General features: G+C 36.4%; 1 protein-coding gene across 1 annotated transcript in view; it reads right to left on the bottom strand.

Annotated features, from left to right (window-relative positions):
• Positions 1-780: 780 nt before the first annotated feature.
• Positions 781-14165, bottom strand: part of PARP4 (poly(ADP-ribose) polymerase family member 4) — a 50677-nt gene continuing 37292 nt past the window's right edge. The window contains exons 28-36 of the mRNA XM_059825251.1: positions 13332-13412; positions 12440-12535; positions 8804-8953; positions 6716-7411; positions 6228-6323; positions 5464-5565; positions 3324-3426; positions 2314-2446; positions 781-937 (exon numbers count right to left, since the gene is read on the bottom strand). Coding sequence (XP_059681234.1) covers positions 787-937; positions 2314-2446; positions 3324-3426; positions 5464-5565; positions 6228-6323; positions 6716-7411; positions 8804-8953; positions 12440-12535; positions 13332-13412 — 1608 coding nt within the window. The 3' untranslated portion in view covers positions 781-786. The remainder of the gene's footprint in view (positions 938-2313; positions 2447-3323; positions 3427-5463; positions 5566-6227; positions 6324-6715; positions 7412-8803; positions 8954-12439; positions 12536-13331; positions 13413-14165) is intronic.

The raw sequence follows: 14165 nt of genomic DNA, 5'->3' as shown, positions 1-14165 counted from the left end.
AAGAGGTAATGTGTTCATTCAAACACCTGTGAAAAGCCCATTAAATTAAAATAAATCACTTTTAGTCTGGTTTTGTTATTAGGCTTCAGTGTTTGGTCCGGTATAAAATACAACTAAGCAGTTAGTTTTCATCAGAATAAAATCAGAATACAGAGTAACAGCAGAAAAAAAAGAGAGAACTCATTCCTCCTAACAAAACTGACCTGTGTATTCACAAATTGACCTATGACCAATAACAAAACCAGTGCAGGAGAACAATAACTGTACTGCTGTTTGCATTTCAAGGCACACTGTAGGAATTATAAAACCATCCAAAACACTGATATGTTATGAAGATATTTATTAGTTCTTTGTTTATCACACTCTTGTATCTGTCAAAACATCTCCTCCCATATTTAACTGGATTACTACATTATGCTTTCTTTCCCATGCTGTTAAAAAGAAGTACATAAGATTTTAGGAGAAATCAAAACAAAGGTATTATAAAAGTACTTTTATAATGTGCAATGAACCAAAGAGATTAATGTAAAAAATTGAAATATTAAGGTATTTTTAAGTTACAGGTAAGTAAAATACTACATATATGTAAAATCAAGATTTAGTAACTGTAAGACCCTTTATTTCCATACCTTTAAGTCTGTGACTATGAGAATTATTATTCAGTAATCATGTAAGATCAAATGTCCTCAAGGTAAACATTTTATGTAAAACTGCAAGGAATGCTAACTCTGCTATTATTTTAAAGAATTATGTGATTAAGTATTTTAAGTAGAAAGAGAATTGATGTTAGATAAACTTGATACCCAATATCTTCTTGGTGGCAGAATCCCAGTCTTTCCCAAGTTCAAGTCGATAGCAAATAGATGGAAATCGCCTCTCAACTCTTCTTACCCACTCTACTGCTTTCTTGATCAACTCAAAAGCCCAATGAACACCACTGTGTGTAGAAATTAAGTTTTATTATAATAAAATCTTGTAAATCCACCAAAGGAGCTAGAAGAAAATGATTTATTCTAATGATAATCGTTTGAAAATTTTCTATGTATAAAATAACACTTAATGCAGAAAACTCCATCATATGAGCTGCCCTGTCTTTTTAGAATCTTCCGCATGGGAAGTATGTAGACTCATAATCATTACTTGCATTTATTTGCACTATTTCAATCACCGCAGTGAAGTACTATGCATTTCATGAAAGCAAACTTGACTCTTCCTTTGTACACTCACGTTAGAATTGCTTTCATCCAGCAGCCAATGCAATTTTATTTGGATTCCTGACTAGAGTACCCAAAATCATACAACCAATTTTTCCCTCTGTCGAGAAGTTTCAAAAGAGAGAAGATTTCCAGGGCTCTCCTGGCTGTTTCTTTATCCTGTTCCTACATGCCCTGTACAGTATGAAGTGTGTAAAGCTTCCCATTTTGGCATAAAGAATCTGTTGGTGGCTGGGGCAATGCAGATTCACTGGATGCCTTCATGCTTCTTTTAAGACCTTTGTCTTTCCTCTATACCAAAACACTTGCCAGCTGATAATTGTTCACTTTACCCCCAAAGAAAAGGAATTTCCAGACACAGGGACCCTATATTCAAAAGATAATAGAGCACTGGGACGTACAGAAGTGGGGGTGGGTGGTGGGGGTGGGGTGGTTCAGAATGAGCCAGTACCAGCATTCCCCACAGCTAAAGGCAAGGGTGGAAGTTGTGCTGTGAAGAATCATCCGCTCTAATAGTTTCAAAAGTCTTGTCCAGAATATCTGATGGTGTATGCTTGTGAAGAACACCAAGCTATAAATATAATCCTAAAAAAGGGTGCGGGCCAACAAGCATAAGTTACATGAAGGAGAAGTCCAATAGTTTTTACTAATTTCTAAAATAAGTGATATTAAACACTGGAAAAGGTTGCCCTTAAAAAAGTTGAGGTTGACGAATCTCCATCCTTAAAGATACTTAAAACTCAGCTGGACAAGATCCTCAACAACATATCCATCTGACTTGGCCGTGCTTTAAGGAAGAGATGACCTTCAGAGGTCATATCCAACCTGAATTATTCAATAATTCTAACAGGAAGTATAAAATATCTTTTACTAGTTTCTATACTTCCCTTTTTTTTTTTATCTCATTTTGCAAAGTATTCCTTCCTCCATCAATCCTCTTAAAAGAAACCACATGCCACCAATATGATTAATACCTTTCATTCCCTTTTCTACAGCCATACCCTGTAGTAGTCATTGACTCTCCATAACGAAATTAATCTTCTGTATGTTGAGGTTTATATTACTACATTAAATTACAAGATTTTATTTAAAAGCACACCTTGAATTAGATGAATCATCCAGTTTCATCAGTGTTTTGAAAACTATCCCTTTCAATTCTTTTGTGCAGCGTATGAACTGTAGCACAAGAAGAGTAGCAATCAATTGCAGGAGCTTTTCTTTTCCATTTGGGCCTAAGGAAGAAGAAAAGGGAAGCGGTATTAGTATTTTAATGATTTCTTGACAACAGCAAAGGTACTTTCTGCAAAGTACTCCATATCACTTTAAAACATCAGTTGTCCTAATGCTATGTAATTGTTTCACCATACAATCACTACTATCAAAAGTATTCACATTAGTGATTTGACAAACATGCTCCTGGCTTTCAAACTTCAACTTGGTAATGCTTGCTTTGGATTTCTGCAGTTTGTGTTTGCTTGGTTTTAAATCTTCTTTGCTTTTAATACATGCAATAAAGGGAAACTTGTAAGATTTTTGTCCTTTGACGAAGCATTGCGCCCTCTAGTAATTTAGAAAGAAGGAATTGCCTTTTTGCCCCCCCTAGTTTTCTGGTCTGCTGCCAGCAAAGAACACCAATTGACAGAATTAAACTGCAAAGTGTGTATAGGCGGAGTGCATACTGAACGCTGCAGACAGTGTGTGTGTGTGTGGGGAAGAGTTATATAAGTATTATTTGAAATGTGAAAAGTAGAAGTGATCTCTGCCTCTCTCCTAGGAGAGACTTTTCTTCCCCTTTTTTCTTTAGCAGATATTAATATAGCAGATACAGTAATTTAGATAAAAGAACCTCTGTTGCTACTCCAACTATCTCACATCCTCCATATATTTCTCCAAGAGATATGCTTAGCAATCAGGACACTATATGGTGAGTGAAGCTGAGAAGAAACTGTATTATTAAAATCAGGCACTTTTGAAAACTTTAAGTTAAGAGATCCATTTAAATTCTGAGCATATCTTATTGAGAGTTCCACTAGACGTATAGAGTAATAACACACACAGATAAGAAATATAATACAATGTACTGCTTTTTAATGACAGAAAAGTATTTACCAAGTGACTGAATGCCTTTTCTAATAAGGAAGTTGTTAATTAAATGATCAACATCAAATTTCAAGATTTTTCCCAACTGTGGACTGAGATTCCAAGAGCCATCCTATGGAATAAACAAAGATATGGATAAGCCAAAGATTCAGAATGCTGAAAATGTATTTGGCAAGAATGAAAAAGACATAGGAGAATTACCTTAAATATTTTTTAAAAATCTTACACAAAGACAAAAACTGAAAACCACATAATCAGTTTAGGTGATTCAAATATTAAACTTCAAAAATCTTTGATATACCATCAAATGTCTGTAATTGACCTGGAATGTTGTAGTTAGCCTACCTTGTAAAAAACCCTTAAACAGTAAGAACAAAGTCATTTTGAAATCACTCCCATATAAAGTATGCACAATGACAACACTGGCCTTTTCAAATTTATTTCAAAAAAATTCCTTCTGAAAACTATTTTTAAAGGCGCTAAAAAATAAGCATTCCTCTTACTCAAAAGAAACAATAAAGGATCCCTCTCCTCTGCTGCGAATGCGAAGTCTCTATAAAATTATTACATTTACTATATATGTTGTTAAATGCAGTATTAACAAAACCAATCCTATTTTATCTGACTTACCCTGACAAAAATTAGACAACTCATGATTAAAATTATCTGCCAAATGGTTTGCTACCCTCAGGTCAGATGGGAGACGGGCTTTCAACAGGATGTTCAAGTACTTATTCTTCAATATTAAACACTTTTGAAACTCTACCTGTACTTGCAACTTTATGTCTTAGAAAACTGTAACTGTAGACACAAATTTATAACCATTCATTTAAGGTAATTTAGAAGATAATATATGATTTTATATGGATGTTTAGATAGTAATTATCCAAATTATGCAAATTATTTTTAATTAGTATAAAAAAACATGAGAAACTTTTCTTTTTAAAATTCATCAATTGGTAATTCTGCTGAAAAAGAAGAAATCGTGAACTGCACTTCGGGAGTTAATTCCCAGAAGAGTCAATCACAAGTCTACTACTCTAATTCCCACTGTATCCATGTGGCATATGGTAATGGTTCAATGTTTAGAAACAATTTGACAAATGTGACCTGTCAAAAATACAGGAAAAATATATCTCTTCTTGATGCTGAGGTTGGCTATACTTTAGTACTTTCACATACAAACTTCATGCATAAAATAAAGTTAATTACACATTAATTACACAAATTACATTTAAAAAAATAGCAAGAAAGAGTTATGAAGATGCAAATACTAGGTGGATTCTGCTGCACAAAGGAACACAAAGCTGCGGCATCTGGAAGACTTACTGAATCTAGTGTACAGGATGTATTCCCAGCAAAAGGGAATTCCATATATCACCATGCTGAATGGCCAATCTCTGCCAATAAACAACAGGAGTCTCCACTGAGAGCATCCCATGGTGGCTTCTTCACTTGGATCATGTAATACTTTTGAAGACTTCCTTCTGTTTATTACTTACAGATATTGACTGTGCGACCCACAGTATCTGATTGTTGATCACAACCTCACCCCTTAAGTTGGTAAGCTCAGCAAACTGGCAATGGGTTATGTGGAACAGGGACTTCTCCCACCGCAAGGGACATTCCAAAACAACAAAGCTAAACATTACCTGCTCTGACTCCTACCTGCAGGATTCTTGGACAGTATGGTTTCATTCAGTTTCCCTAGCAATTGGTCTGACTGTCCAGGGGAAGTTCCTGCTGCAACGTCTCTCAGTCCAATCCTCCCAAGACTGAACTACTTTTTATTTTCTTGCATAATGTCCATTATTTGCATCCACTTCTTCCATGTAGCTTCCTCTATATGTTCTTATACTTGTCCCAGGAAGTCCCCAAGCTGCAAACTGATGGAGGCTGTAAAAAGGTTCTGGAGGTGTATTACTACCTGTTGGCCCTGATTTTATACTGTTCCTTACATATCCATTGCTGAGTTGCCCGTGAAAGCAATAAAACATAGTATGACTGATGTCATCATACACTTGTAAAATCTGTTCATAAACATTTTATAAATGTATTTTACTTTATCTCAGGACAGGATTGAAGTGAAACTATTTTTTCCTTCTACCTATATTTTAAGTAATGCACAAAGAGACTAGGGGTGCTGTACCTGATTTTGGAGCGCAAAAATTTCTTTCCAGTTTACAGAAGTCAACTCAATTCTGTGTTGAATCCTTTCTTTCTCTGTTGTTATAAAGCACCTCGATTGTTCCTGGAGAGGATAATGTTCACTAAGAATCGTACCACCATTACCCATGCAGCTACTACACCATGATACAAACTAATTGCATTTAAAAGTTTAAAAAACACTCCTCTTTTTAAAAAGAAACCTCTTTTTCTGGTTGAAAAAGATTCATTCTCTCCCACTTAGGAAAGCATTTGCACAAACATCAGCTACAGCTGGAGAAACTTCCTGTTTAGCAAAATTACAAGAAATGAAATAATTCCAGAGTTAGTGAGACATTTTTCTCTTTTTAAGCAAAACTGTATGTCTTCTTGTATTACGCACATTATCATTTTACTGTCATTTGTATGTTCAAAATGAAAATAAAAATATATTGTTTAAAATAAAAATTTCTTACCCTGTTCTACCTTACACAGGGCAAATCCAGAGTAAAATTTGACTCTGGAGATGTTATTACCACTTGTTGGCTCTGATTTTATACTGTTTCTTAAGCATGAGGGATTGCCCATGAAAGGAACAAAAAATAGCATGACTTTGATGTCATTATGCTCTTTATAAAACCAGTTTATAAAGCAAAGAAAACAAAATCATGTACAAAATGTTTATCTCAGGGCAGGGCTGAAGATAATTTTTCCTTCTACTCATATTTTATTTTTAGGTAATGCATGAATAGAGGATGGGTACTGCACCTGATTTTGGAGCTCAGGAATTTCATTCCTATTTACTGAACTGAACGGAAGTCCTTGTTGAATCCTCTGTGTTGGCATAAAACAGTAAGGTTGTTCCTGAACAAACAGAATAATGTTCATTAAGAATCTTATTCTACCACCATTACCCATATAGCTACTAGTTCATGATACAAAGTAATTCAATTTAAAAGTCACCTATTAGAGTAGTAAGGAACAAGTGGCAGAATTCAGACTATAAGATTTATCACTTTGAAAAAGAATAACTAAAAACCAACCAGACAAAAAGAATGCTTTCTGCATTTCAGGTTCAGATTTCTTGACTTGGAAAGCAGCCTCATTACCATCTTACCATGTTCTTTTTTGGCTGTACATCCATGAACCTTGAAACACAAATGTTTAAGGCAGCTTTCATCAGCTGAATGCAGCTTGGATTTCAACATGACATGTGTAGCATCCTATATATAAAAGACGACTGACGGAAGACTTACCACAACCTTAAACTTCTCAGTAAATTCTTCTTCAGGAGCCGTAATATCATGCTGATGTATTGCCTTTTTCTTACACCTTAACCGTGGCAATGCTTCTTTTCTATTAGCTTGAAAAACAGGAAATTTGGGAGTAACTTCTTTTTCAACATTAGTCTTTTCAAAATTTGTGCATGTAGGGGTAGGTGAACCAAACGAGAATAAACCCTGCACTGGAGCAGCACAAAAAGAATAAACTTGTTTCGTGCCTCCCACTGATTTTTGAAAACAATAGGGAGGGGGAGGAGGAGGAGCAGGTTCAGGAACATCCACACAAACATCTAATTTTGTAAGTGCAGGTGTCTGAAGTGATTTTTGCTGAGTCAGATCAATTCCTTCTCCTGGCTTAGGTTTAAAACCAAAGTTTTGGAATGAGAAAGGTTCAGCAGCTTCCAGCTGATGAAGGTCATATGGTGAAGATGCCCTTGTTCCAGATGATCTTTCCTTTGTGATACCTCTATCAGAACTGAAATTTGATTTGAGACCGCAAATACTACTTCCAAGTTCAGAAACATTTACAAAGCCCTGCGCCATGTTTTTTGGTGAGATGTTCTTTTGACTAACAGAATCTTCTTCAGGTTGAAATTGGAAGCTTTCAGGTTCACCTTTCTCACTTAGGAAATCAGCTGAATAAATCTCATCTACTGCTGGGCAACATGCCTGTTTAGTAAAATTACAAGGAAACAAAATAATTCCAGAATTAGTTAAGATATTTTTCTCTTTTTAATCAAAACAGCATTTCTTCTTATGTTGTGTGCAGTGTCATTATACTGTCATTCATATGTTCAAAATGAAAATAATATATCAGTTAAACTAAAAATGTCTTACCCTATTCTACCTTACACTGGACAAATTCAGAGGAGAATTTGACTGTGACAAAATATGAGGGGAGAGGTATTTCACATTATTAAGATAAAAATTATTAACATAACGATGATTATGAGCCAAGCAAGTTCCACTGTACAATACTTTTGTACATACACAGAAGATAGATCTGCACAAAGCGAAGCGTGGCTCCTGCTTGTGCTGCAATTTCAGCACATGTACCACCTGAGGTCAGTAGCTGCTGCATACAAGCTAATGAGCCTGGGCTATACTGCCACCATACACCACCATAGACGTCTTGTACTCTTCTGCCTAGGAATTCTTGGGCCAAAGGATAAGGAAAATGGCTTTATATGAGTTGACCTAAGTTATAGAATACACACCCAGATACCGTTCTAAATAGCTCCCAATCTTAATACATTACAGACTACAGGCTGAGACGATGCTCCTGAGTTGTATTAAATGCACATCATGGTCATGCACAACACAATTTAACAGACAAATAGTGATTTTCTTGAGTCTCCTACACAATTTGGAGATGTAAAGCTTTAATCTCTTAAGATTTTACAGAGTGACAGAATTATATCTGCTGGCTAACTGATGCGGGCATCTCCTGTAGTTTCCAAAGTCAAGAGAGAGGTACCATAACCAGCAAACATCCATTTCACTAGTTCAAGTTTCTCTCACTGCTCCCCCCTCATTGAAGAGATTGTCCCATTGCATGCTAGCAATATGTCCTCTTCTTCCAGTCATGCTTAACCCCATTCCCAGTAGTCTGCTTTGGCTGTACCCCTCTGCTAGTGGAGACTTAGTTATGCATCAGTACCTTGATTTTCCTTGAAACTCCCCCCGCCCTGCCCCCAGTTTCTTAGAGCTGAATTTAAAGCTTCATCTACACTAGCATATTCTTATAAGAGTATGCTCTAACAGGTGTTAGTTTCTTCTGGAAGGGAGAAGTTGTCTGTATTGTCATATTGTCTCTCAAAAGTTCTGCTGCACTCATGGTATTTTTAAGTGTACTTTATTTTTGGGACAGGTTCCTCCAAATTTTTGTGTTTATAGTAAAATTCCACACCCTACTTGTGTGGCATTAATTATATTCAAAATAATGAAAAATTGAACAGATTTCATGAACAATTATTATATGGTTACACATACAATACAGCACGACAACTGGGTAATATACCAAAAATGTTAGCAGTAAGAACATATATGAAATGTAGTTACCAGGGCACCAAAGGCAATTTCTTCTGAAAATAAGAAGCCAGATTCCACTGACTTTTGGTCCCAGTCCATGTAAGGTAAAAAATCTACATCTTCTTGAGCAATAATTTCCAGGATGTTTGGAGTATCAGCAGAAAAAGTTTCATTAGCATCCTAAATTAAAATGCACCACAGTTACAAACCTGAAAATTCTCTGGCATTATAGAGACAGTGCTTTTTTCTTTGTGAGTTTGAAATGTGTTGAAAACAGGGAATAAGCAGATAACGCAGTACATTAAAAATACTCAGTATATACAAAAAACCAGTAAGTGTAACTTCACATTTTTTACTATATTGAGGGACAATGTGATTAGATTCACATGAAATATAAAGGTGGACAGTATGTATTTGTATGTATAATTTGTTCAAATCCACATAATTGAAATAAAATCCAAATCTTGGGCGGTTCTTTTTGTCAGAATCCTATTGCCACCCTTTGAAGGAAAGCAAACATAACCATTATTATAGATGTGCTTAAAGTACATAGCATTCTGCAAAATCATGTTAAGAAGACAAATTACATAGCATAATATAGTCCCAAGCTGAATGGGCTAGTCTGGGTATTTCTGCACGGTACTGCATTGTGTTGTATATGTGCTTTTGCCTTAAGATGTCTGCAATGTTTTGTTCCACTGGGTCAAAAGTCATCCTAGACTAGAAATGAGATTAAAGCTATTATATTTACAGTTTATGTTAAAACATAACATTCTAGAAGTCTGTTTCTTGAGAGGCATCATCAGAGGAAACTGAATCTTTTGAAGAATTGAAAAAACAGATACATAAAAATCAGAATGACAGACACCCTTTGCAAACAACTAGTTCATGAAATTACACAGGTGTTCCCTTACTAATCTGTAACATAATTTTTCCTCTGAATATTGCTTCTGTTATGTACTAGATGGAATATTCAGGTGCATTACAGAAAGATATTTAAATTGATTCAGTTGAGTTACCTTATTTTGAAAAGTAGTCCTTGACCTGGGAATTTCCAATAACTTCACAGCATTGCATTTTATAGTTGCTTTTTAATCAGATGTTTTTTGGAATGCATGTCTCTGTTTTGATCTTTAATTGCAAATGTTGTAGTCGTTACTCAGGAAAGCAATACTTCCAGAAAAAACTAACTCTTATAATGTACATATGCTACTGGTATTGTTTTTTTCATAATAATGTAGACATGAAGATGAAACAGTAAAAACAGGAAAAGGTATCCTTGTTTTATCCAGCATCTCCATTCAATTCTTCCTTCAGGCCTACTTTTATTTATATTAATATACCATATGAAATAGTAAATTGGATCATGAAAGAACTGTTTTGGACACTATAAAAAGCTGTAAAAGTTCTCCTATTTGAACTTCATAAGGTTCGTGTCAGCCCATTTCTCCAGCCTATCGAGGTACTTCCGGATGGCAGCATGACTCTCTGGTGTATCAGCCACTCTTCCCAGTTTTGCATCATTACCAAACTTGCTGAAGGTACAACTCTGTTCCATCATCCAGAACATCAATGAAGATTTTGAACAGGACAAACCCCACTGTTGGCCCCTGGGGTACACCAGTAGTCACTGGCCTCCAACTAGACTTCCTGCCACTGATCACCACCCTCTGGGCCTGGCCATTCAGCCAGTTTTCAATCCACCTCACTGTCTGCTCATCCAGCCCATACTTCATCAGCTTCTGTATGAGGATCATATGGGAGACAGTGTCAAAAAGCCTTACTGAAATCCAGGCAGAGAATATCCACTGCTCTTCCCTCATCTACCACATCAGTCATTTCGTTTTCAAAGTTTATCAAGTTGGTCAAGCATGACTTTACCATGGTGAATCCATACTGGCTACTTCTGGTGACATTCTTCTCCTTCATACACCTGGAAATGGTTTCCAGGATTAGCTGCTCCACCACCTTCCCAGGGATCAAGGTGAGGCTGACCAGCCTGTAGTTCCTTGGGTCCTCCTTCTTGCCCTCCCTGAACATAGGAGTGACACTTGCTTTCCTCCAGTCTTCGGGCACTTCTCCCAATTGCCATGATCATTCAAAGATTTTTTGAAAGTGCAAGGCAATGACATCAGCCAGCTCCCTCAGCACTTGTGGGTGCATCCCACCAGGGTCCATGGATTTATGTATGTCCAGTTTGCTTAAGTATTCCCTGACCTGATTCTCTTTCACCAAGGGTGCATCTTCCTTACTCTAAACTTCCCCCCGGTCTCTGGGGCCTTGATTTTCCAAAGGTTGGTCTTGCTAGTAAAGACAGAGGCAACAAAGGTGTTCAGTACCTCAGCCTTTTCCATGTCCTGTGTCACCAGTTCCCCTGCCCCATTCAACAGCAGGCCTACATTTTCCCCAGTCTTCCTTTTGCCACTTCCGTACTTACAGAAGCCCTTCACATTGTCTTTGACATCCCTTGCCAGATTCAACTCCATGTGGACTTTGGCTTTCCTAACGATGTCTTTGCATGCTCAGATAGTGCCTCCATATTCCTGCCAGGTTACCTGTCCTTGCTTCCCACTGTCAGTATAATTCCTTTTATATTTCAGTTTTTCCAGGAGTTCCTTGTTCATCCATGTTCACACCAGGCCTCCTCGCATTTTTGCCTGACTTCCTGTTCATTGGGATAGAGTGCTCTTGAGCTTGGAGGAAGTGATCCTTGAATCTGAAATAGTGACTATAGGTAACCACTATAATCAGTGCTGAGAAGAAGACCTCTTGAGAACATTAATCTGAACTGTTTTAGGTATTTAACTTTAGGATGAGATGAATCAAGCTCTAGAAATATCTCTTTATTTCCATTGATCATGAGAGGAAGGCAAATGTAACTGATTTATTGCTAAATGTACACACACGTATTTGGTCAGATGAATTCCCGTTCTCTGTGCCCTGTCTAATACTTAATCCAACTGATATGATCTTGCTTATCATGATAGAGCTTTCCATTTGAAAACTCTTCTTACTGACCCTTGAATTTCAAGGTTGTCATTTATATGTATTTCTTTCCATTTGCTGCAAAGCTGTTGTTTCTCCTAGCACTGTTCTAATACTGAGAACAAATGAAGACGTTCCATAGTTTACTGCAGTATTAAAGAGAGATTTTTCAGGTTTTGCATTCCTTGTGACTTCCACCTGACACAGACTTCCCTAGAATGACTTTTGCCAATACAAAATCCATTACTTCAGCAATCCATGGCTAGAGTGGCCAGTTTGCTATAGTTCGGCATCCTTACTTTCTATAAGAAAGGGTTCTGTGGCTTATGCACCAAGGATTGAAGAGTACTCTTCATCTAGCCTTGTCCTCTGACCTGTCTTGCTCCCACAGCGCTATCAGGAATTACAAACCCTTGTAGCAAATCACAACAGGAACACACAGATTAACAAACTTTGATTGTAAACTAAGGACAAGCAATACGAGAGATAGAAAAAGAAAATAACTTGCTATATTGCAGAAGAAACCAAAATAATGACAAAAATAATAGTTTTAGCTCTACTGTGAAAGAATAATAATTATTCAGCAAAAGGAAGACTGGTTTTGATACGTACAAGGTTACAGCATTTAGAGTCTTTTGACAGAGAAGCTAGTGGGAACACGGTATTATATAGAAAACATACCCTTTTCTCAACTGCAACAAAGCTTGTAAACTGGCTTATAATTGAGTTCTCCAAGCTGAGGTGAATAATCATGTTTTTCAAGACTTGTTTCTTCATCTAGATTGTTAGGTATTAACAAATGGAACAGGTAGAAAAAATATGATCAGCTAAAAGAAACTTTGATGTCAAAACTGAACACATACCTATAAACACACTTACGCACTCTAAATAGGGACATGTAAATGGAATAGCTCATGTGAATATACTGGCCTGCCTATCTGTCTACTCCCTTCTAACTTTCTCTACTCCCTCACTCAACTTTGGGCAGGGATATGCATTTCCTCTAGTTACACTTCTTTTGGTTCTATCCTTCTTCTAGTGTAAGAAGCAGATGTATTTTGTAAGAAGAATTAGTCTGAAGTCTCAAATAAGCCAAGATGGCAATATGGTAAGTTTTTGACTAGCTAAAAGCCATTTTTTTAACAGATCATTAGATCATTAAGTTTGTCTATCTGTAAAACACAAGTCATTATTTTCCACCATATCCTATACAAAAGCTATGGACTTTCACTGGACTAATATGTATTGATCTTCACAAAACTAAAATGTTATATGTCACAGGAAAGGAAGAATCACCAATGGCTTACAACGACAGGGTATAGATTAGGAAAAATATGTACACATTATGCCAAAAGAGGACATTCTTATAGTGGGGAAGAAGAAAAGGCTATCCCCAAATTTTTCAAAATCTTATCTGGGAGGATATTACTATATTGTCACTTCAACCTTAAAATGGTATTAGAATTGCAACCTTCTAGTTATGTTTAACAAAGCAAGAAAATCTTCTCTATTCCACTGAAGTGTTTGCTATTTAGCATTTTAAATGTATATGGTTTATTTCAGATTATCAAACCTCATGTTCTGTTTCATTCTCATGAAGAATCCCATCTTCATAGTCATTAATGAAAGCTCTTGCTGCAAGTTTGTGCAGCACCTAGAAAGAAAATAAAACTGATGATAAGGGTAGTAACTTTTTTTTTTAATTCTTGCTTTCATTTATGAGGTCAAGCTTCAGGCAATTAGCTTCCGTATTTACACAGAATCCCATTCTCTAAGGAAGGGTCAAGCTAATTTTCCATTTGAAAAGGAATCACAACCTGCACCTAAGATACATTTTTATTTCACTGAATTTCAGCAAACTAAAAAATACCCAGATCTTTACTTGTTGTGCACATTCTCTCTAGAGTCAAGGGTGAGGAAAAAAAGGCAGGCATGCAAACAAATAGAACAACTCCACCGGGCAATTAATCCCAACTTGAAACGGCTAACTAAAATAAGTAGGAAAAAACCCCCTTCTGGAGGTACACATTTTTCTCCAGTGACTGTAAACAGAGCCTGGACAACTACCTCAGATTTAACAGTGTCTATATAGGTGAAGTTAGGTAAATTAATCCTGTCCATAAAAATACAGAATTTGGGGAAAAAGTAAACTCAGTCTAGAGTGTTCAACTTTAAAAAAAATCATTAGGTCATAATCAAGTAATTTTTGACCTGAGGGGCTATACGCAGAAAAGGGAAATACTGAACTGTACTAACCAGAAATTACTTTTTTGAACTAAACCAGTCTTTCATAGAAAAGAAAAACAATTTTGGTCTCTTCAATACGTTAAAGGTAACAAAGAGAGGAAGCTTTGTGGGGGCAATGTGGTAAAGTCCAGTTATATTCCAGTTCCAATTGCCAAAACAT

Source organism: Gavia stellata, chromosome 1, assembly GCF_030936135.1.
Source record: "Gavia stellata isolate bGavSte3 chromosome 1, bGavSte3.hap2, whole genome shotgun sequence".
In the NCBI taxonomy this organism is placed as follows: Eukaryota; Metazoa; Chordata; class Aves; order Gaviiformes; family Gaviidae; genus Gavia; species Gavia stellata.
Note: the sequence above shows the minus strand (reverse complement) of the source record. Positions and strands in the feature narration are given on the sequence as shown.